This window comes from Monodelphis domestica, chromosome 4 (genome assembly GCF_027887165.1).
Source record: "Monodelphis domestica isolate mMonDom1 chromosome 4, mMonDom1.pri, whole genome shotgun sequence".
Taxonomy (NCBI): Eukaryota; Metazoa; Chordata; class Mammalia; order Didelphimorphia; family Didelphidae; genus Monodelphis; species Monodelphis domestica.
Genome location: NC_077230.1, coordinates 278,748,198 through 278,770,227, shown reverse-complemented (window position 1 = coordinate 278,770,227; position 22,030 = coordinate 278,748,198). Strand labels below are relative to the sequence as shown.

General features: G+C 39.1%; 1 protein-coding gene across 5 annotated transcripts in view; it reads left to right on the top strand.

Moving 5' to 3' along the window:
• The window catches only part of ETS1 (ETS proto-oncogene 1, transcription factor), a 186,194-nt gene that overhangs the window by 82,747 nt on the left and 81,417 nt on the right, over positions 1–22,030 (top strand). Inside the window, exon 1 of one of the 5 annotated variants that reach the window (XM_001365575.4) lies at positions 20,181–20,998. The exons of 3 other annotated variants lie outside the window; for them this stretch is intronic. In XM_001365575.4, coding sequence (XP_001365612.1) covers positions 20,917–20,998 — 82 coding nt within the window. In that variant the 5' untranslated portion in view covers positions 20,181–20,916. Of the gene's footprint in view, positions 1–20,180; positions 20,999–22,030 lie in introns of those variants that run through there. One more of the 5 variants, XM_056794590.1, reaches the window with a different exon arrangement.

Sequence of the window (22,030 nt, the reverse complement as noted above, 5' to 3'; positions counted from 1 at the left end):
AGAGGGGGGAAATCACTGTGGAATATCCTCTTCCAATGCCAGCATCATCAGAGAACTTGGGGTTATGCAAGAACTGTTGTCTGGTGTTTTCTTGCTACAAGGCTGGAGTTTTGTCTCAAGGATGGGAATCATTCGGTGTCTTCAGCTGTTTGTTAAATATTTGGCAGCTTGGCAGGGCTCAAGTTCATATTTTGCCAAATTTTTTTTCTGGTAATTTTGAAGCCTCAGTGTATTTTAAGGGAAATAAGTTGTATATGAGATTATTTTACAGCTCACTCATCCAAATGCTGTTTTGTAACTGTTTAAGAGAGGCCAGGAAGATGGATGTGTGATTTTTTTTTTCATGCTTTGAAGCAACTATTTGCATGTTCCAAAGAATAAATTGACCGTAAACCTCAAAGACTGAAGCTTGGTTTGAAAACTTAAGCCTAAATACCACTGACAAGTTTAGAAAATGGACAATACCATTCTCTTTCCTTTTTTAAAAAATCTGAGTGAGGATGTATATATGTGCCTACATGTGTATGTGTACAATATGAGGTGACAATTTCAAATGGAGATAACTATGGCATTGACCCTGTCCATGGTCCCTTTATGACCTTTCACTGAACATAAATAGAATATAGTTTGAAAATCTCAATTAATATCCTTATGTTGTATCATTTAGACCATGTCTCTCTGCAAAGTTATTAGGACCATTTTTGTTCTTTGAGGAGTTTGTATTTTGTCATTGGTAAAGACCAGAGAACCCTATCAACTGGTTTCAATATTTCTTTCTGAGTTTATTGTATGTATGCAATTTTCCAAGCCAACTAGCCTACTAGCTATTCTTCCAACACTATATTCCATTGCTCATCTCTGGGTTGTTGCCCAGACTATTTGTCCCTTATGCCTGTAATGATCTTCCTCCTCTTGTCTGCCTTTTAGCATCCCTAGTTTTCTTCAAAGTTGATATCTGCAACTGAATTATCCTGTTTCCTCTACCCAATTACTCTATATTTACTTTGCATCTATAGGGAGATTGAGAGGCTTTTTACTGATCAAATTGTAATACCACTGGAAAGGAGATTTGCTATTGATGGATATTTAAAATAAAGACAAGAATAAGATGTATTTGTCCAAAGAAACTTGCCCCTTCAGGTTACCTTCTATTCCTGCTCATATCTACTTACATGCTAAACCAGATTGCAAGTTTAAAAGCATAAAAAGCAGTAAATAGTATATAGAATGCTAGATCTGAATTCATATCTTGCCTGGGACACTTACTAGATGACTGATTATGGATAAATCTTTTGACCCCTGGGCCTCTGTTTCCTTATCTGTAAGTGAGTATGGTAATAGTTTATAAAGATTAAATAAGATAATATATGTAAAATGTTTTATAAACCAATTGGTATTGTTATCAATATTAAGATATCACTTATATAATATATAATTTTATATTTAATACAATATGTTATATATATATACATATATATATATATATATAATAGATGATTATTGATACTTTTGAGACTATTTACAACTTTCTGAGCTTTACCTAGATTTTAGAATCTTAACTCAGGGCCATTCTGCCTGGTACTCTTCAGTTGCGTGCTGTACCTATGACAAAAAATAAATTGTCAGTTTGCCCTAATTAAGGGAGAGTTTAGCCATTCTACCATATTGGTTTAGAGCCGAGAAGGCCAGAGACATGAGATCAGAAGCAATTAGCAGGGAACTAGCCAAACACAGAAAGGACTAGGTTCCTAATAGCCACCTGCCACCATGAGAGATGCTAAGATGTCTTCCAGAGACCAGTAGAACAACCCTCACATAAACCCTAGACCAGGACAAGTCCAAATAATGGTGTCTTCCATTACTAGGAGACATAGATGATTTTGCTGCATAGAGGGGTGAATTGCCTTATACATGATCTCTAGCCATGGATGTTCCCTGAATGTGTGGTTCCTTTCACATGTTCATTCTATCCAGTGATGGTATGTGGGAGAACATGCCCAGGTTTACAAGAGCGAGAAGCATTTGTTAAGCACTTACTTTGTGCCAAGTGAAGTGTTTAGTCCTGAGGACACAAATACAAGCAAAAACAAGCAAACAAACAAAAAAAGAGAAAAGACAATCCTTGCTCTCAAGAAGTTTACATTCTAATGGGGAAAGCAACATATAAAAAGAAGTTCATAAAGGAGAGTTTGGCAGGGAAAGTTAAGAGACTCAGAAGTGGGGAATCCTGCAGAGGAATAAAGTCATGGCTGGCCTGCACACTTTCCTCAAAATGGAATTCCTGAGACAAATAACCAATCTGAGGAAGGGACTAAAGGGGTGGAGTGAACATTCAGGGCAAAAAGGTAAGAGACAAGGTGAATATAAAGTCATATTACTAGGAACGTATTCTCTTGTTTTCTTTTTCTTGTCTTGCTATTTCATTAAATAAATGCTTTGCTTTGAATTAGTTGTGTCTTCTGGATGACTAGAGATGAGGTAAATTCTCAGTATGGGCTTATGAAATTATGGTTTTGAGTTTGAATGAAGAGAGACTGGTTCTTCTGGCGACCCAACATCTGAGATGGGATGACCCAAGTATCAACATATATTTCTTTATCTATATCTTTTTTGCATTTTCTCATCTATGTTCATATCACTTTCTCTCAGCTCCTACCCCCTTGATCCTCAAGACAACATAAACTCATTAAAGGGAGGGACCACCTCAGGTTTTTAATTTGGATTTTCAGCACTGAGCCTATAGATTCTTACCTCTTCATATAACTTAAGTTCTTAAAAAATGCTTATTTTGTGAATGATGAAAGGATGTATGTGATTCCCCCCTGTACTATAACAATAGTAGCATTTCCACACCAGGATATTTGACTTGTTATTAAACTTTGTGCATTTGAGCAGAATTTTACAAAATAAGGACCTGAAGGCAAGAGGCTAGGCCTGTTTTACCCATTGATATGAAACTTAATAATTATTTTTGGACACGTCCTCAGTAAAAATGACTCTGATGATGATCTAGCCCAATGCTGGTGGTGCTAGAGCTGTGGGTTTTGCAGCACCAGTCCTGCACATCTCATGCTTCTTTGCTTTGGTTTTAGTCTGAAGAGAGCTAATCAGGAGACCAGCATGGGGAGAGAGGCGTGTTATTTAATTAGCTTTACAATGGGCTGACTTGAAGGCACGTGGTGATTTTAATAGAGGGAGATAGATGTCCTTTTAGCAGGGCTAATTGTTAGGAAAAAGCAGGGTCTTTGTTCAGGCCCAGCATGAGAGCTCTGATCTCTTAGAGCCTAGGGCTGCCCTGCTTATAATTTTAGACAGAGCTATTCAAGGTTTCTCTGTGCAGCAAAGGAGAACAAGAACAGTATTGTATACCCAGAATCATTCTTCAGACCTCCTTAAAGCCCCTGAAGAAAAGAAAGAGACCTAGAGAAGACCCAACCATGTGCATAGTAGAGTTTCTCCATCATTTATTTGCCACGGTTGTTGGAAAGGGCAAAGCTACTCTTTAATCAGATTGAGACTGAGGTGGATGACTTAACAAAACACCCCCAGAAAACCAATTAACTCTGCTTCCCCAGAGTTGCTGTCTTGGTCCTTCTTGCCAAAATAGAGCAGGCATCTAGTGTGAAGGAGACAGTGCTTATTCCATGTTGCCAACCCCAACGGCTGGGTGCCAGTGATGGGTACTGCCAAAATGCAGATTATGTGGCTGATGCCCCTCCATAGCAAGTTGTGTGTTGTTCTAAGGGCAAAGCAAGGAACTGGGATGTGTTTGGCTGAGCCAGCAGGTAGAGAAAGAGGCATTCTGTGATCCCTTTTCCTAGGAGAGAGGCCAGAATTCTTTACAGTGACCAAGGAGATGATTCTTTGTGAAGTCAGAAAAGTTCTGAATTTGGAGTAGAAAAGATCTTAGTTCCAATCTTGCTTCAGATATTTGCTAGCTATGTGACCCTGGGTAAGTCATTTAACCTTTGCCTCAATTTCCTCATTGTAAAATGATAACAATATCATCTAATTCTCAAGGTTGATGTGAGGATCACAATCATTTTCTATAGAGTACTTTACAATCACTGTAAGAATAACTATTATTGTTAACTCTTTAAAAGGAATGAGGATGATCTTTGAAAGTCCTGAGAGCCAGTCTCAGGTTAACCTAGTCAGGATAGGTGCTTGATGCTGGTGAGTGGAAGGAGGGCCCCTTTCTTGCCTTTCTTGAGAAAAGTTTCATGCCTTGCCTTCAGGATGGAGGAAGAAGAGAGTGACAATGAAAGCTAGCTCTTCTTTTAAAATATTTTGAGTGAGCAAGACTTCCTGGTTAATTTGCCAGTCATTTTTGACACAGCTCACTCCACTGCTATGGACAGATCCCCAAATCCTTTAGCACGGAGTATAAATATTCCCAGAAGTGGCACAAGAAGTGGAAGTTTCTACAAAATTTCTCTTAGTTTGCCTTAATAAAATTAGTTCTCCCTCTGATTCTAGCTGCCAAGAATTAAAATGATCAGAAGAAGAACCATGTAGGACTATTGGGAGATAAGCCTGAAGTAAGAAGTTGGAGCTTTGATAAACCAAAAGTTCAAAAAGTAGGAATGGAACACATGCAAGGGTATAGAATGAAGGGGAGCAGTTTGAGGGCCCCCACAGCATGTCAGATTACATGTCTTGTCAGGCATAATAAGGTCAAAGATTTAGAACTGGAAAGGTCTTAAGGGACCTTAGGAACTAACTAGTCTAATTCCCTTGATTTATGGATGAAGAAACTGAAGCCAAAAGAGGTTAAGAGATTTGCCTAAGGCCTCGAAGATAGTGAAAGAAAGAAGTAACAATCTGAGTCCAAATCCAGTGATTTATTTGTTTGTTTGTTTTTTCTCCCCTATTCCACATAATCAAAATATCATAGTTCTCATAATCAGGCGACCTGAGTTTGAGTCTTGTCAGCTCTGTGACCTCAGACAAGTCACTGAACCTTTCTGAGCCTCATTTATAAATGGAAGTTGTCCACCCATCCCCATCCTGTAGTGTGATTGCGATGAAAGTTCTTTATAAACTCTAAAATGCCAAAGGAAGATGGCAGAAGTGGCTCCAGCTGCTGCTGCTGCTGCTGATTAGGGCCTGCCTTACTGAATCAACAGAGGTAATAAACGGAGGTCTCCTCTGATTGTTTCTTGTTATCATACTTTTTAAAAGGTGCTGCCAGTTCTGTAGGAAGAATCGGTATCCCTTTTTGCTTGGAGCAAGTATGAAACCTGAGACTGAGAAGGAGGAATAGTGGAGTGTATATGATGCCATTTAAGATGCTGTTGGACCAGAAAATGGTTGTTCACTTATGTCTGACTCTTTGTGACCCCATTTGGGGTCTTTTTGGCCAAGATACTGGAATGGTCTGTCATTTCCTTTTCCAGATCATTTTACAGATAAAGAAACTGAGGCAAATAGAGTTAAGTGATTTGCCCAGGGTCACACAGATAAAGGTTAAATGAATGTCCCAGAATCATGTAGTAAGTGTCTGAGACTGGATTTGAACTAAGGAAGATGAGTCTTCCTGACTCTAGTCCTGACACTCTATCCATTAAGCCACCTATCTGCCCCAGTCCTATTTTGAAAGAGAGAAAAAGGGGAGAGGGAAATAGGAGAGAGAGAGAGAGAGAGAGAGAGAGAGAGAGAGAGAGAGAGAGAGAGAGAGAGAGAGAGAGAGAGAGAGAGAGAGAGAGAGAGAGAGAGAGAGAGAGAGAGAGGATGGAAGCATTGCTTTTAGTGTCCACAAAATATTAAAAGACCATAAGAGCACCTTTTCCTCCCAGTCACCCAGGCTTCCAATCTAGGCATCTTCACTCTTCACTTACTCACCTCATCATATCCAATTTGTTGTGAAGTCTTATTGATTCCCCTCTTGTGTTATCTTTAAATACCCACCTTTTCCCCTTGACACTATTACCAGTCTGATGCAGGCCCATATCACCTCACCTCTGGACTATTGTCATAGCCTCCTTCTCAGTCTTCCTGCCTCAAGTTTCTTCCCATTCTAGTCCATCCTCCTTTCAGCTATCAAAATAATCTAATAATACCATTCCCTTATTCAATAAGTTTTAGTGACTCTCTGTTACTTCTACAACCATAAAATCTTCTGTTTGTCTTTTAAAGCCTTTCTTAACATAGTCTTTTCTACTTTCTCAGTCTTCTTATACCTTACTCCTCTCCATTTAGTCTGTGACCAAGGGACACCCATCAGCCTCCTAGCTATTCCTCCAAAAGGACTCTTCATCCTCTGACCCAGAGATATTCCACTAGTCACCCCATATACCTAAAATCTCCCCCTTTTTCCACTCTCCCCCCAGCAGCCCTAGCTTCCTACAAGTCCCAGCTAAAGTCCCACCTTCCTTTTGAAATCTTGCCTTGTCCTTATTATTATTATCTTTTCCGAGACTACCTCTAATTTTATCCTAAACATAATTTAAATATTTACTTATTTTATTGATTCTCCCATTAGAACTCCTTGAGGGCAGGGCCTGCTTGTTCAGTTTCCTGTTCTTTCTATCCTCAGCACCTATCACAGAGCCTGGCATATGGGAGATATTTAATAATTGCTAGGTGACTAATTGACTGAAAACATCCACTGTTTCCTATCAGAGTATTCAGAAGAAATTTGAGGAAATATAGCTGCTTTGCATCTTATTTGAAATGGAACTGTCTCTTAATCACCATTTTTGAGTTCAAATCTAACCTCAGATTCTACCAGCTATATGATGCTGGGCCATTCACTTAACCTTCATCAGCCTCAGTTTCCTCAACCATAAAATAGGAATAATAACAGCTCTTACCTTCCATGGCCATTGTGATGATCAAATGAGATGATAGTTGTAAAGTGTTTATTTAGGACAGTGTTTGGCACATTGTTGTTCTTTTGTGTCTAACTCTTTGTGACCCCATAGCACACCAATATTGTCCATGAGGTTTTCTTGGCAAAGATACTGTAGTGGTTTGCCATTTCCTTCTTCAATGAATTAAAGCAAACAGTGGTTATCCCTGGCACAGAGTAGGTGCTTAATAAATCCATATTTCCTTTTTTTCCTCTGACCCTAGGCAGAAGCTTTTGATTTTAGAATCTGGGAACAGTATTATATAGTTAGGAAGAAGTCCTTGGTGTAATGGAAAGGGCTGATAGATACCAAGTGAGGGAATCTGGGTTTAAATTCTACTTGTTTGACAGTGGGCAAAATCACATACCTTTGGAGCTTCACTTTTCTTTGTTTGTAAAATGAGGGGACAGGATCAGATCTTTTTAGCTCCAAAATTCCATGAAATCAAAGTTGTAAAAGACTTTTTAGCCTTAACTAGTTTTTGTGTAGGTTGCTCCTTGGAGGGAACAAGGATTCTGGATTTTCTTAACTTCCTCTCCCCCAGTCTCACTCCAAGGGCACTCCCTGTTGTTTTGCTGAGGAAACAGAGTGTAATGTGAATGCTGGACCACTTTGGGAACTGAAATTGCTGTTGCTAGCCATCTGGCCTCCTTCACTGGTGTGAAATTCCCTGAAAGAAAAGACCAAGATCTTGTTTTTTCCCCCTCAAATTTCTCAACATTATTTAAGATTTTTAATTCCTGGAAAGGGATTTCTCTTGGGAACCCACCACAAGAGAGTTGACTGCCATTTGTTCTTTCCTCCCACAGTCTGTTGCCAGCTCTCTACCCAGCTGCACCTCCCTCTACTCCTCTCCTTCCAACCCCCACAAAAAATCTCTTAACGGTACTTTATAGCCAAAGGTTTTCTCTGATAAGGCCTTTGAAGTTTGTTTCCCTAATCAAGGAGAAGAGACATGTTCTTGATGTATCAAATGAAATTCATTTTCACTGGGGGAATGATTTCTGTACTTTCTATCCTTTCCAAATTATCAATAATACCCGCTCCATAGAAAAATAACAATTCATTGATGCCCCATTGCTATCACTGGCCCTTAGGTTTAAACCAGGGCTAGATCTATTAAATGGTGCCTTCTAATCATCACATTGTGTCTGATCTCTCAGTTTTTAACTCACTTCTCTCTATTTGACTAGCTCAAAGAAGGTGAGGAAAGTGGGGAATAAGCCAATCCAGATAGAAGAAATCCAAACTGTGGTCTGCTCTCCTTCATTTGTCCTCATTGGGATCATCTGCTATATTCCATCTGTAGAGTCTTTTTCACTGATGATGAAGCAAGAACCAGGAAAAAAAGACACAGCTGGCCCTTTCAGTTAGAAGACTTAATCTTCTTTTTAAATAGTATTATATATGTTTATATGTAGGTGTGTATATATAGGCATATATATATGGTTATACATATGTATATGTACATACACATAAACATGTGTACATACACATTTGTTTTAGTTGTGTATGGAGATATATCTATAACTAATCTCTATTTCCATGCACAACTAAAACAAACGTGAGCTGGAAGCCAAGGAAATATTGGCATTTCACCTTCTTGGTGTCTCATCCTTCTGTCAAATTTCCATTTCTAGCACCTAGATCATGACTGATACTCAGTAAAAGCTAAACAGGAATAATTATGTTGGTTCATTATTGATGCTGTTTCAGTCTCCCAAGTCACTCTCATCTCTCTCTGTGCAACTGAGGATCTATATGAGGGACTCGATAAAAGGTTACAGAGGAAGAAGGGAACCAGCATTTATATAGCATTTACTATGTGCCAGGCACTGTGCTAAGTGCTTTTTACCAAAATTATCTCCTTTGAACATCCTGACAATTCTGAAAAGTAGATGCTATAATTATCTTCATTTATAGTTGAGTAAACTGAGGCAAAGAGAAGGTAAATGACATGGCCAGCATCTCAGGCAGAATTTAAGCTCAGGTCTTCTTGACTTTGGACCCTGTGTTCTATCCCCTGCACCACCAGCCAGCTCTCAGTTCTAAACAACATGTGATAGTGGGGGAGGCATCAGAGGAACGAAGCTTTAGAGTAAGAAGGGACCTTAGTCTTACATCCTTATTTTACATTCAAGGAAACTGAATCTTTGAGAGGTTATTTGTTCATTGTTCAAAGTCACATAGGTGGTAAATAGCAGAGCTGAGTTTAAGTCCATATTGGCCAATGCCAAATCCAAAGCCCTTTCTGCTTTATCACCCTGGCTTTCCAGAGGGCCTGAAGATAATTCTAAATGAACGTTCTTCCTGGCTAGATTCAGGGTAGCAGTAGGCCTTAATGGGATTGAATAGAAGTCACCTGCTCCATTGGAAAGACTGCTGGTTTCTGAGTCAGAGACCCTGTATTTGCATCCCACATGTTAACACTTCTCTGGGTCTCTGTGTCCTTATCAGTAAAATGAGGGGGCTGGACTAGATGGTTTCTAAGCTCTGAACTCTAAAAGTCTGATCTTGGGACATGATGCTGCTTAGGAAGGACAGCAGATAGATCAGATTTATATTTCTGCTTCAGATGATTGTAAATGAAATCAGGGATGTTGTATTAATTAGCCAGTCTTAGAAGGTCACAGGTTCTCAGATCCCATTGGGACTTGTTCAGAATCTTATTGGGAATTAATTGTACATACATACCTTGTGAGGAAGTAAAAAAAAATGTGAAGGAAAAAACTGTCTGTCCATGCTTCTCATCACAGCTCAAGAGCAATGCTAAGATCTAGGCTCATTCTTTCCTTGGTTTCTACGGTATAACATCATTTAAATTTTTAGCTGAAGTGTCTGTTATCCATTAGTACACAAGAATTCATAATCACCAAGAGAGTGCTTGATATGTTTTTCATAAGCTAACCAACAGAGAGATCAGGCTTTTTTGGTAAGTCATTTAAAAATGTAATTGCTTATTTACTTTGTTTTTAAAAAAACCAAAAAGCATTTATTTTCTTACTCACCAACCCTAAACTCTACCACATTTGGAAAAGAGAAAAACCAAATTTATAATATATATATATATGCATACATATATATATATATATACACACATACATACATAGTGAAATAGAACACACTTCTCTGTTGGCCAATGTTTACAACTTGTGCTAGATCTTGAATCTATAACTTCTTTGTCAGGAAGTGGGTAGCACTCTTCATCACTGACTCTCTGGAATAATCACAGTTGGTCGCTATATTCATCAGAATTTTTAAATCTTTCAATTTTGTGATGAGTACAATGACCAAAGGAAAGGGGAAGTATGTACAAAAAGGCTAATATTCTCTCTGCATGAGGAAGGAACAGCTTGTTCTTATATGAAGTCCTTTCTTGGTTCTGCCTACTTCATTCTATATCAGTCTCTACAAATCTTCCCAGGTTTCTTTGCAACTATTCTTTTAATAATTTAATGTGGTGAAATAATATTGCATTTTGCCATGTGTCATAATTTGTTTGGCCATTGCCCATTGTTGGGCATCCCTTTATTTTCTAGGTCTTTGCAACTACCAAAAGAATTGCTATCAATTTCTTTGTACACATGGGTCCTTCTTCCTCTTTCTTTGATCTCTTTTGGATTGTAGACCCAGTGGTATTATCACGCAGTCAAAAGATATGCAAAGTTTTGTACTTTTGGAGCATAGTTCCTAATTGCTTTCCAGAATGACTGTATTATTTCACACCTCCACCAACAAAGTGTCTCCAACATTAAAAAAACAAAACAAAACAAAACAAAAAACCTCTTACCTTCTGCCTTAGAATTGATTTTAAGAGAGAAGAATGGAATCTTAGAATTGCTTTAATTTTCATTTCTCTAATTATGAATACTTTTTTTTCCCACATGGCTATTGATAGTTTGGATTTCTTCTTTTGAAAATTGCCTTTTTGCGGACAGCCAGGTGACTCAGTAGTTTGAGAGCCAGGCCTAGAGATGAGAGGTCCTGGGTTCAAATTTAGCCTCAAACACTTCCTAGCTATGTAACCCTGAGCAAGTCACTTAACCCTCATTGCCTAGCCCTAACAGCTCCTCTGTCTTGGAACCAATACATAGTATTGATTCTAAGACAGAAGGTAAGGCTTTAAAAAATGCCTTTTCACAACTTTTGACCATTAATCAATTGGAGAATTCCTTAAGTCATTGCTAGGGTTCCTAGGCTAAATCCAAATCAATGAGAAGTAGTCTCTTCCTATGCCTTCCTAGACCTTCCTCTAGACACTATCCAAACTATATGAAGGGAAAGCATGTGGCATACGGGAAAGGACTAGTTGCATTAAGTTTAAGGAGGTGTAGATGGGTGGAACATGCATTGAGTTCCCCAGCATGTGCTTACCACAGTCTGTTCCTTCCTCACACAGGGAAAATATTAGCCTTATTTATACTTCCCCTTTTCTTTCCACATATGACATATGGGGCAAGTATACTGAACTCTAGAGGAGCATGCCAATGAGATCACAGGATTACAAGTTCAGAACTGGATGGAACTTCAGGAGTGGTTTAGTTCAAACCTATCATTTTGTTAATGAGGAATTTGAGACCCATAGAGATTTTAAGTGACTTGCCCAAGGTAATATATAGATAGTAAGTAATAAAAGTAAAATTTGACCTCAAGTCCTCTATATTTAAATTTAGTAGTAGTTCCATTACACCACGACTCTCTCCTATAAGAATACCTACAGTAATACAAGTCATTCTGATGACAGGCATAAATTATCTTTTTTCATCACATTCTATGGAAGAGAAAAAAGAATAGCAAGAAATTTTAAAAAAGCTTTGGGTAGAAAATAAGAAAAAGTCAGAGTCTTAATCATGCATAAACGTATACACACTTATGCAACTGAATTGCTAGTGAGATAAATTAGATCCCCTTTTCCTGACTTCCTTAATTACTATAAGCACATAGTCAGGATTATAATCTCCCTCAAATCAAAAAACCTTAACTTAAATATTAAGAAGTGAGGGGAAGAATCTGATAAATACTGCCTAGAATTTCATATCAAATCATATGATCCCTTGGGCAGCTAGGTGGCACAGTGGATAGAATGCCAGGTCTGGAGTCAGAGAGACCTGAGTTTAAATCTAGCCTCAGCCATGTTCTAGCTTTTTGACCTTGAGCCTGTTACTTAACTCTGTTTGTCTCAGTTTCGTCATCTGTAAAATGAGTTGGGGAAGGCAATGGCAAACTCACTCCAGTATTTGCAAAAAAAAAAAAATCCCACACAGGGTCACAAATATTTGGATGCAAATGAAACAAGTGAATATTATCACAATCATATAATCAAAGATTTAGAATTAAATGGGATGTTACTGCTTGTCCAATCCAACCCATTCATTTTCAAAGAGAAAACTAAGAGCAAGAAGCTTGCCCAAAATCACATAGTTAATAAGTGGCCAAGTCAGAATTGGAACCCAGGTGCTCTGGCTACAAATTCTTCTCTCTTTTCTCTACATTGCCCTACAAGATTTCTAACCCGAGTCTACCTCAGAACCTTAGTGTTCAAAATGGACATGGGACCACTGTCTTCCTGCCACAATTCTAATCAGCACCCCACCCCCCTTGTTAGTATTCCAACATTGAACCTCTTAGTGTGCTCCTTTCCCCAAAATTCTTTACAATGGAGTGAGAATCTAAATGGATTCTCTGAGTGTGTCAACATTGCCAAGTCTTAATTCTCTGTTTTAGCCATAGTCTCCAGAATAGCAAGTTCATCCTGGGTCAGGCCCCTGCTTACCCTTTCATTGTTCTCAGGAGTGTCCTGTTCTGTTTCTTTCTCCTATAACCATCATTCCATTTCCTCTTAGGTTCTTTCCTCTTTAGTGCTATCTGTTTCCTCTATTTGATCCAGTCATGAAGAACAGAGGATCAGCAGGAACAAGATGGTATAGTATCCTCATAGGACTTTAGGTAATCAAAAGTCAGAGCACAGAGGTCATCTAGTCCATACCTTTCATTTTATAGATAAGGAAATGGAGGTCTATAAATATCATATAACTTGCCCCACAACATAGGTAGTAAATAGCTGAGGAAAAATTGGTTGGAACCTAGGTTCTTCTGCATTCAGCACTTTCCCCTGGGCACAGTTGTCTTTATTTATGTATTCATCTTTCATCTCTTATGGTAGATTTGAGTTCCCATGACAATTGACTTAGCTTTTCAAATTGAGATTGAGAATGAGAGAGAAGATTCCATAATTTTCTTAATTAAAAACACAAAGCACAATTTCAGGGAACATCTGTTTGGAATTTGACGTTGTCTTTGTAGCCCAAGAGAAAAGCAGGCTGAGATGACATGAAGTCCTTAGTTATCCTTCAGTATGAAGTTTGGGTAAGGGACTGGGGCTCTTTAACCTTAACCTATGACTCCTGAGGTATAGTTCTTTGTTTTTGATGTTTTGTACAATATTATCAGTTTATGCTAGTAGCATCTATACTACCCTTCTCCAAAACCCTAATTCACTTCAATTTGACCAACATTTAGTAGCCACACACACAGTCTGCTTAGATTTGATGATCCCAGAGGGCAATAGGGCATATTTTCATTGACCTATTGAGTAACCTATACCCTTTGCACCTTTCATGGATGCTGGGGGGCGTGGGAGCACGAATTTCTGGTCACTTGAGGAAAACCTGTTCAGTGCTCTAGATAGCTAAGTGGGAATGTGCTCAGTCTGTTCTATGGAGGTAATGTGATGCTAGGTTGGAAGGAAACCTGTGGTTCTCTGTCCATCAAGTTTATAGGTATATCCTCTTGTCTTTTGGTCAGAATGTTCTTATTTGTTGCAAGAGTATAAAGTTGTGTCTGAGCTAGAAGATTTTCAAATGCTGCTTGGACTAGGGATTAGGAAGATCCATCCCACATTGTTGGGACTGCAGATGTAGTTGAATGGTTCATAATTATAGTCAAAAGAATGTGCAGACAGCAACAGAGGCAGTCCAGACCTTCCCTCTCAAGTATATGCTCTGCTCCTTCCTTCCCTCTACAAATGACAGTGTGGGTGTCATGAATTATACTCACCAAAAGACAGAATGTACAGTGCAGAGATATTGTTAGGATTCTATAAATCCAGAGTCTGATCATCTTTCTCTTTCTATGTAAATCATATGCTGCTCCTTATTTCAACCCTGCCCAGTAACAGACAACTGAAAGGAAGCTCTGATACAGCAATGCTTTCTTTAAAGTCTTCAGAGAGTGGAATAATATTAATAATAGTGAACTCTTTAAGGTTTGCAAAGCCCCTTACATATATCACTTCATTTCATTCTCAGGAGAGATAAATTCTATGGTTTTGCTCATTTTATAGAGGAACCCATCAAGATGCCATTATCCTTGTTTTATAGACATAGAACCCAAGACTGAAAAGTTAAGTGACTTGCGCAGGGACATAAAACTTGTAGGTGATGGTAGCACAATGTGAACTTGGGTCTTTCTGACTCCAAATCTGGCAATCTATTTACTGCCTTTTAGTCTTGGCTCATCTATCACTTTACCTCCATAGCCCTCATTTTCCTCACCTATAAAATAGGAATTTTGAATTGATGATCTTTAAGGTACCTTCTTTTGCACAGTGAATAGAAATCTGGGACTGGAGTTAGAAAGTTCTGAGTTCAAATTTGGTCTTATACATTTACGAGCTATATGACCATGGGCAACTCATTTATCCTCTATTTGTCTCAGTTTCCTCAACTGTAAAATGGGTATAATAACAATACCTACTTCCTGGGGTTATTATGTGGATAAAACGAGATAATATTTGTCAAAAGTGCTGATATGTAAGTCCTATCTAAGTATTTATTCCCCTTTAAGTTCTTTCCTAAGTTACAATCCAAGAACATAGATCCAAGGGGCAAAAAGCTCAATAGGCTATAATGGACATCATCTTGGAAAAACTAACACAACTGCTTTTCTCTTTAAAAAAATTTGCTGGCTTTAAAAGAATCACCTCTAAATTCTCTAATTCCAAGGTAGGAGTTCTTAAATTCCTAGTGAAGCTGCCTGTTGTTGGGATGCTTCCAGGAAGCCAGGACTGAGCTGTAAGCCATATGGAGCTCACAGAGGAAAGGCACAGATTGTATTCTGGGATAAAGACTGGTTTCCTGCACAGAGAGGGTCAGGGGACAGTTTAGGTGAACAGATAGCTCTAGCTGCTTTCTGGGAGAATGGCCACAAAAGTAGGTGTGAGTGAGTCCTTGTGGATTTCACTAGAGATGCATCTTTTTTTTTTTTTTTTTAATTAGGAATAGCTTGGAAGAAGAAATGGCCTCTGGTCTTGTTACTCCATAAAAAGTAAACGCAATCCCTATATTTGTTGTCATGCTACCTTCCAAATAAACATGTTAGGGAGAAGCAAGGGTTATCATTTCTGAAGTCGAGATGAGGCTATGCCTTTGGAAAGTAAAGTGATTTTTCCTGACTCACATATTTGACTTAACCCTTAGGCTGTGTGTGTGTGTGTGTGTGTGTGTGTTGGCAGTTCAGCTTAATTAAGATTTATTTCAATTCTTTCTTCTCTTAGAATCTCCATTTTGTTGTTGCCTGACAACTGTAGATATTTAAACCCAATGCATTTTTTTCTTTTATAATGTGCTTGGTTAATTGACCAAACCTGTCACATGGAAACAACTTACTTTAAACTCAAAGCTCTGTAGCCTCTTTCTGTGCATGGCAGAGACTGTTGCATTTTCTCAGAGAAAGACAACCACAAATGTAGCAACTCTTCTTGGACAGGTTGTTAATAAGACTTTTTTTTTTATCTTGCACTTATACCAGTAAATTGACATCTGTGAGTCATAATAAACTCATTTTGGATCAACCGTTAGTGTGGTCTATTGCTTTTTTTTTATTTTTTGCACCTACCTACAATAATATGTTAAATTTTAAGTTAAAATTCAGCGATTCTTCAGTTTGGTGAAATTCAAGCCCTGGACAGAATCAAAGAACTTATTATAGTTTTTTTTTCTGTAAAGGAAGAATCAATCTTAAAGAACCTTTTGAAATAATTTTTTTATATTTAATCTTCTAATACAACTATTTAGAAGGGTGGGTGAGGGAACTATAGAAAACATGTGTCATTTATAATCCTTGTGTGCTTAATGTTTTTACAAATGCATTTTTTAATGGCAGTTGTTTGCTAGACACCATTAGCATCTCTTCTCTGGCATCCTTTTCCTGACCTGGTCAGACATGATGTTATGACTCTAGAGAGTTTCTGTTCTTGGCTAGATTTCATTGCTTCTGCATGCATTTGGCTCTCATGCTCATCAGTTTTAAAGAATGTTAAAAATATAGTTCTACTTCCCCTATTGTTAATTTTTTTCCTTGAGTATCTTCTAAAATGTAACTTCTATTTTAAACCTAATTCATCCTTGGAAGATCCACTTAAGGTAGATAGAAAGTGAGATATAATTATCTCTATTTTGCAAAGAGGGAAACTGAAGGACAAGTAATGGTCACATCCTAAAATGGGACCTGACTGTAATAGAATAGGATCATGGTTCCCACACAATTGTCAAGTATAGAGAACTCTTTTTAACAATAATTTTCATAGACCTTCATATGTTTCTGGTTGCATTCACACTGAAAATTTTATTGGCATTAAATATAGATTAAAATCTTAGTTCTTGGTGGGCTTATAGATATCCCTTACCATAACCCCATGAGCCCCATAGGTTGGGAACCAATGAAACTGGATATAATTAAAGTCCTGATCTGTTGCAAATAGCAAGGAAGAACCTAAAAATAACAATAGCTAGCATTTATATTGTGAGTTAAGGTCTGTAAAGCATTTTACCTGTTATCTTATTTGATCCACAAAACAATTCTGTGAACTATGTTATATTTATCCTAGTTTTACAAATGAAGAAATTGAGTCTGAAAGAGGTTAAATGACTTACCCAGAGTCACAGAGTTAATAAGTTATCTGAAGTAGGATTCAAGTTTAGATTTTCCTGCTTCCAAGTCAAGTACTCTATCTACTATGCCACCTAGCTGCCAATATTTAAGCTATGGTCAAAGAGACCTATAGATCCTTTGCAAGACATCCTAATCTGTGATGGTTGGATAGCTTAACATAGATGGATCCTAGTGGTAGAGTGGGGGACAGAACTTAGGTATCTGATATTAAGGAGGGTATTCCTATCTAAGATATGGCTTGGCGTAGATGGTCTCTGGGGTCCCTTCCAGTTCTTTCCATGATTTTCTCTGACACTTTGTCATACTATTCATAAAGTTAACTAGCTTTAATGACTTTTTGAAGACATAAATGCCATTGAAAGCTCTTATGAGAATTTGGAAAATTTCAGTCAGATTTTAAAGGATGGAGAAGTAATTTTTTTTATTGTCCAGTTTAATCATTGCCTAATCTATCTTATAATAATGTGCTGTTGAGATAGGAATCTCTTGGTTAAATGATGAAACTAAAAAACTTCTTTCTCAGTTAATGACATGTATAGCTTGTGTGACAGGGGAGGACATTTACTTTTAATCTGAGTTTTCACTGAGTATCACGTAAAAAAGAAGTTGTTTAGCAAAAGATGGGCTATAATTCATAATTGTCCCCTCAAATATGACTTCTTTGCTTGGATAGCCACAGATGAAAAACTTTTTGCTTCAGGGCTGGGTAATAGAAAGTAGTCCCTAAGTCTTATGGTTACCAACTACTGGCAATTAGTGGGAGTCTTAATGAATAGAGTGTTAGACTTGGAGGCAGAAAAATTGGGGTTCAAATCTGGACTCTGACAGTTATTGGTCATATGACCAAATGTTTAGTCATTTAACCACTTTTCAGGTCCACTTTCCTCATTTATAATTATCATTTATCATTTATAAAAAAGGAGTTACTACCTGTAATACCTATATCAAAAAGGTATTGTGAGGCTAAAATAAGAAAAAGTATGTAAGAACATTGCAAACTTGAGAGTACTATAGAAATCTCCCTATTATTAATAGAGATCTAGTCCTCCAGAAGAGAAATGTTCAAAAATTAAGTAGGGGAGGATTTTATGAGATCCTTTTTTTAGCAGAGGCCAGCAAATGATGGTTGGGGTGGAAGTTGGGGTGTTACTAGGATGTTTTTTCTTATTATTAACCTTAAGTTTCTCAAGAAATTTCTGGTCAGGGAAATCTTTTAGGGACCTAAAAGTATTGAGCGACTAGAAAAAAAGAGAGAGAGGCTTCAGGAAGTTTTGCTTGATAGTAAGTAGGAAACTAAGAATTCATACATAGATCTTAGAATCCCCATATCTATTCTAATCACTGTTGCTCTCTTTATAAATGGATGAACAACACAAAAATCTCTTCCAACTCAAGGATAGCGTTGTGTTCCTCAGCTTTTGTATTCAGTTAGTGTTTCAGTGCTGTTTTCCATATAGCACATTCCACCCTGTTCATGTCCGATTTATTCATCAGCTGCTTTCCCCATGTTTTCCCAGGATGAGAAAGTGTCTGTTCTTGTCATCTGGGGATCAGTAATGTTTTTTTTTTCCATACTTTTTGGAAACACAGATGAATTGCAATGGACTTTGTCCTTCAAAACCTAGGATTTCCACTTGCAAATATTTCTCTCTGGTAATTGGAGGGAGTGTAATCCAGTGGTTAGAATAGGGATCAGCCAGAGATTTGTATTCTCTTCCTGACTCCACCACTGATTTGCTGTGGGAAACCTGCAAATTACTGATTCTTTGAGGAGACCAGACTGGTTTCAGATCAAGGTAAAGGAGGTATGTTTCTTATCAGAGACAGAGGAAAGGTTACAGTTGTCAAACAGTTGAAGTTCACATAATATACATAGAAATCAGGAAATAGTTTTAAACATAGTTTTCTCTGAGGTTGCTCAGGACAATTTAAAAAACAACTTTTATTTAAAGACTGATCTTTTTATCTATACATTTGTAAAAGACTTTACTACCTATTTCTCAGAAATGAGTACTTTGGAATGTTTGCTTGGAGTTAGCAGAAATCTCAGTTCATATTCCAACTTGACAGTTATGTGATCTTGGCCATTTATCATTTCTGAGCTTTACTTTCTGCCTCTGTAAAATGGAGATATTAATACCTAAAGCACCAGATATGTGATTTATAATATAAAGCATATAGGATTTTAATAACCTTAAAACAGTGTCCCACTATGAATTACATGGGATATTATCTGATCAAGCATCTGCAGTTTCTTAATTGAAAGGTGATAGATATTGTGATTGCAAAAAGTCTGAGTGATTTACTTTTATTTATTTATTTATTTATTTATTTTTATTGTCATATAGAACACCCTTCCATATTGGTGATTGTTGTAAGAGCAAAGTCATACACATCCCAAACCCCAAAATAAAACTATAAATACACTGTCGTGAAAGGACTCCAACAGTTCTTTCTAGGATTCTCTGTTATAAGGCTTTCAGGATTACCCCAGATCATTACATTACTTAGAGTAGGCACGCTTACCGATTTACTTTGGAAATATAAAAATCAGTCTTTATATAGCATGACTACCTTAGGACAGGCATAAGGATAACATTTAATATGGATTTGTGAAAAAGAAAGTTAAAATTGAGGGAAAGGATATGATAATTAGAAGCTAGAATAATTTTAGAAAACAAACAAAACCATTACCTTCCACAATACATACACTTGGATGTGAAATGTATTCTAGTGGAAGAACACGGCTGGACTTCCAGTCTGGACTCTATTCCATACGTGTGTGGGTGATTTTTATGTTTATTTGAAACTAGAACTAAAAACTGAGCTGCTTCTGAATTTGCCTAGAAAAGGTCTATCAAGGGCTTTGGTGAGTGAAGGGTGCATGTACTCAAACAAGCCACCTGTGAACTTTCCCAAAAGATCCTTCTTAGGCTTCAAAATGATCCTTCTTAGGCTTCAAAAGAATGAACTCACCTTCGGAATCATAACCCTGACTCTTGACTCACCAGAAGGCTGGGGTTCATGTGTGTAAAGTTCTTTGAGGACGTTGTCTCCAGGCTCTGTTGCCTGAATGCACTGTCCTTCAACCACATGCCTCACGTCCTGTGTCTCAATCTTTATGAATGACTGATTGATCAACACGCATTGTTAAAGTATGTGTACCGTTTGGGGGCAATCCCTGGCGTGCGTCTGCAACTGGTGACAAAGCCCTAAAGAATGCATGCAGGGAATGAAGTGTACTTTCCTGAAATGAGGTAAAATCGCCTCCCCACCCAGAGGTTCTCCACAAACAGCTCATCTCCGCCTTTTCGATAGGGATTGTATTGATCCGGGGCTTTCTTGCTGGGGCTTCCCACGCGTTGGCTTTAGGAGCGCAGGTCTTTTAGTGCTGTAGTGAAGCCGGGAGCTGGACCCACTGCTGGCTGCCGGGCAGCAGAGCTCGCGGGCTGGGCCAGGCCAGGCCAGGCCAGGCCAGGCCAGCCCAGCCCAGCCCTGCCCAGCCCAGCCGGAGTCTCCCCGGGCTGGCCTCGCTCCCCATCCTTTCCTTTCGCTTTTGGTCGCCCGGGGGGGATTGGTTGGCCAGCCATGCGGGCCCAGCCCCCTGCTCTGCTCCGCCCCTCGGCCCCTCCCTCCTCCTTCCCTGGCAGGCTGGGAGAGCTCTCCTGGCTCTGAGCGTCGGGACGGACTGAGCCGCGGCTATGACCAGTGAGCTGCCCGGAGGAGGAACGCCCTAAAGAGGAGGGGAGGGAGGAGAGAGAAAGAGAGAGAGGGAGAGACAGAAGAGAGGAGAGGAGAGCCAGCTAGCCAGCCAGCTGGGCGGCCGGAGGCGGGGAAGAGAGGGAGAGAGGGAACGCAAGAGAGAGACAGGGAGTGAAAGCAAACCAGAGGCAGAGAGAGGGGCGCGCTTACTTCTCCAAGTGCCAACTTTCCCTGGAGAGAGTGTGCAGGGGTGCGGACCTTCCTTTGGGGAGAAAGCCAGCCCAACTTGAGATTGGAGAGAAACGGGTTTGCGCCCTTTCCCTCCCCCTTGATTCTGCCCCCCTCCCCCCAATAAAGAGGGGGAAAATCACCCTCTTTACAACCCAATCTGTCCCCATTCCCTGGCACCATGAAGGCGGCCGTCGATCTCAAACCTACTCTCACCATCATCAAGACAGAGAAAGTGGACCTGGAGCTTCTCCCTTCCCCTGGTGAGTGGTGACTGGCTAGGCCCCCATATGCTTCTGGCTTCAGCTAGGAGAGGTAGGGGAGCCTGTTTGCATGTCTGTCCATCCTTTTTTTGCCTTTACCTCACCAATCCTAACCCCACTCCATTCCAACCTTCTTCTCATTCCCACCCCCATGTGTTTCTGCAGAACCTGGGATGCTGATCTCAGGGACAGGGAAGAGAAAAAAGATGGTTGGTGAGCCTGGGACCCAGTACCTCTCCCTAGGGACATTTATTTTCACAGCTGTGCGTGTATATGTGTGTGTGAAAGAGAGTGTGTGTGTGAGAGAGAGAGAACGGGTGGGCATTCTTACATGATCTACAACCGCCCCCCCCCAATCCCTTTTTAGTGCTCCTGAAGTATGTCCTTGTTCCTTAAACTTTTGTGAGAAATGGAATCTGTATCTGGGGTTAGGTCTCTGACAGTGCCTGTTGGGGGAAAACAGGGGATGGTGGAGGGGCTACCTTTGAAGGCCCTAGGGAATAGGGCAGAAAGACAATCTGATCCACTTGAAAGAAAAATTCAGATTTTCCCTAGCCTAAGTCAGGATGGCCTATGTCATATCTCTATCCTATCTAGCTACTTTCCCCCCACTTTCTTTTTCCTTTTAGAATGAGATGTGAGGAACTTTTGAAAGAATTCTGACCTCTCACTTGAGGTTACACATTTTTACCAACTCTCCTAATCCATCACCTAATTTTTTGTCCCTAGAAAGCCTTCCTGGCACCAAAATGTTACAGCTACTGGGACTAAAAATCTACTGTAGAAAGAAGGGGGAAAAAATAAGAGACTGATTTGGGTTTTTTTGACTTGATGTCCAACTTTTTGCTTTGTAAACTATTTGAAATAGAGTGGGGGAGGAGAGAATTTAATTTTCTCTTGGACATGTAAGTTTTGGCACTCATGGTTTTTTAACTACATCCCATTCCTGAACTTCTAGAAAACACAATTTTAGAAAGAAAAATACTTTCTTTGAAGGAACCATAGGGCTAGGCTATCACTTGGGGGAGGTTA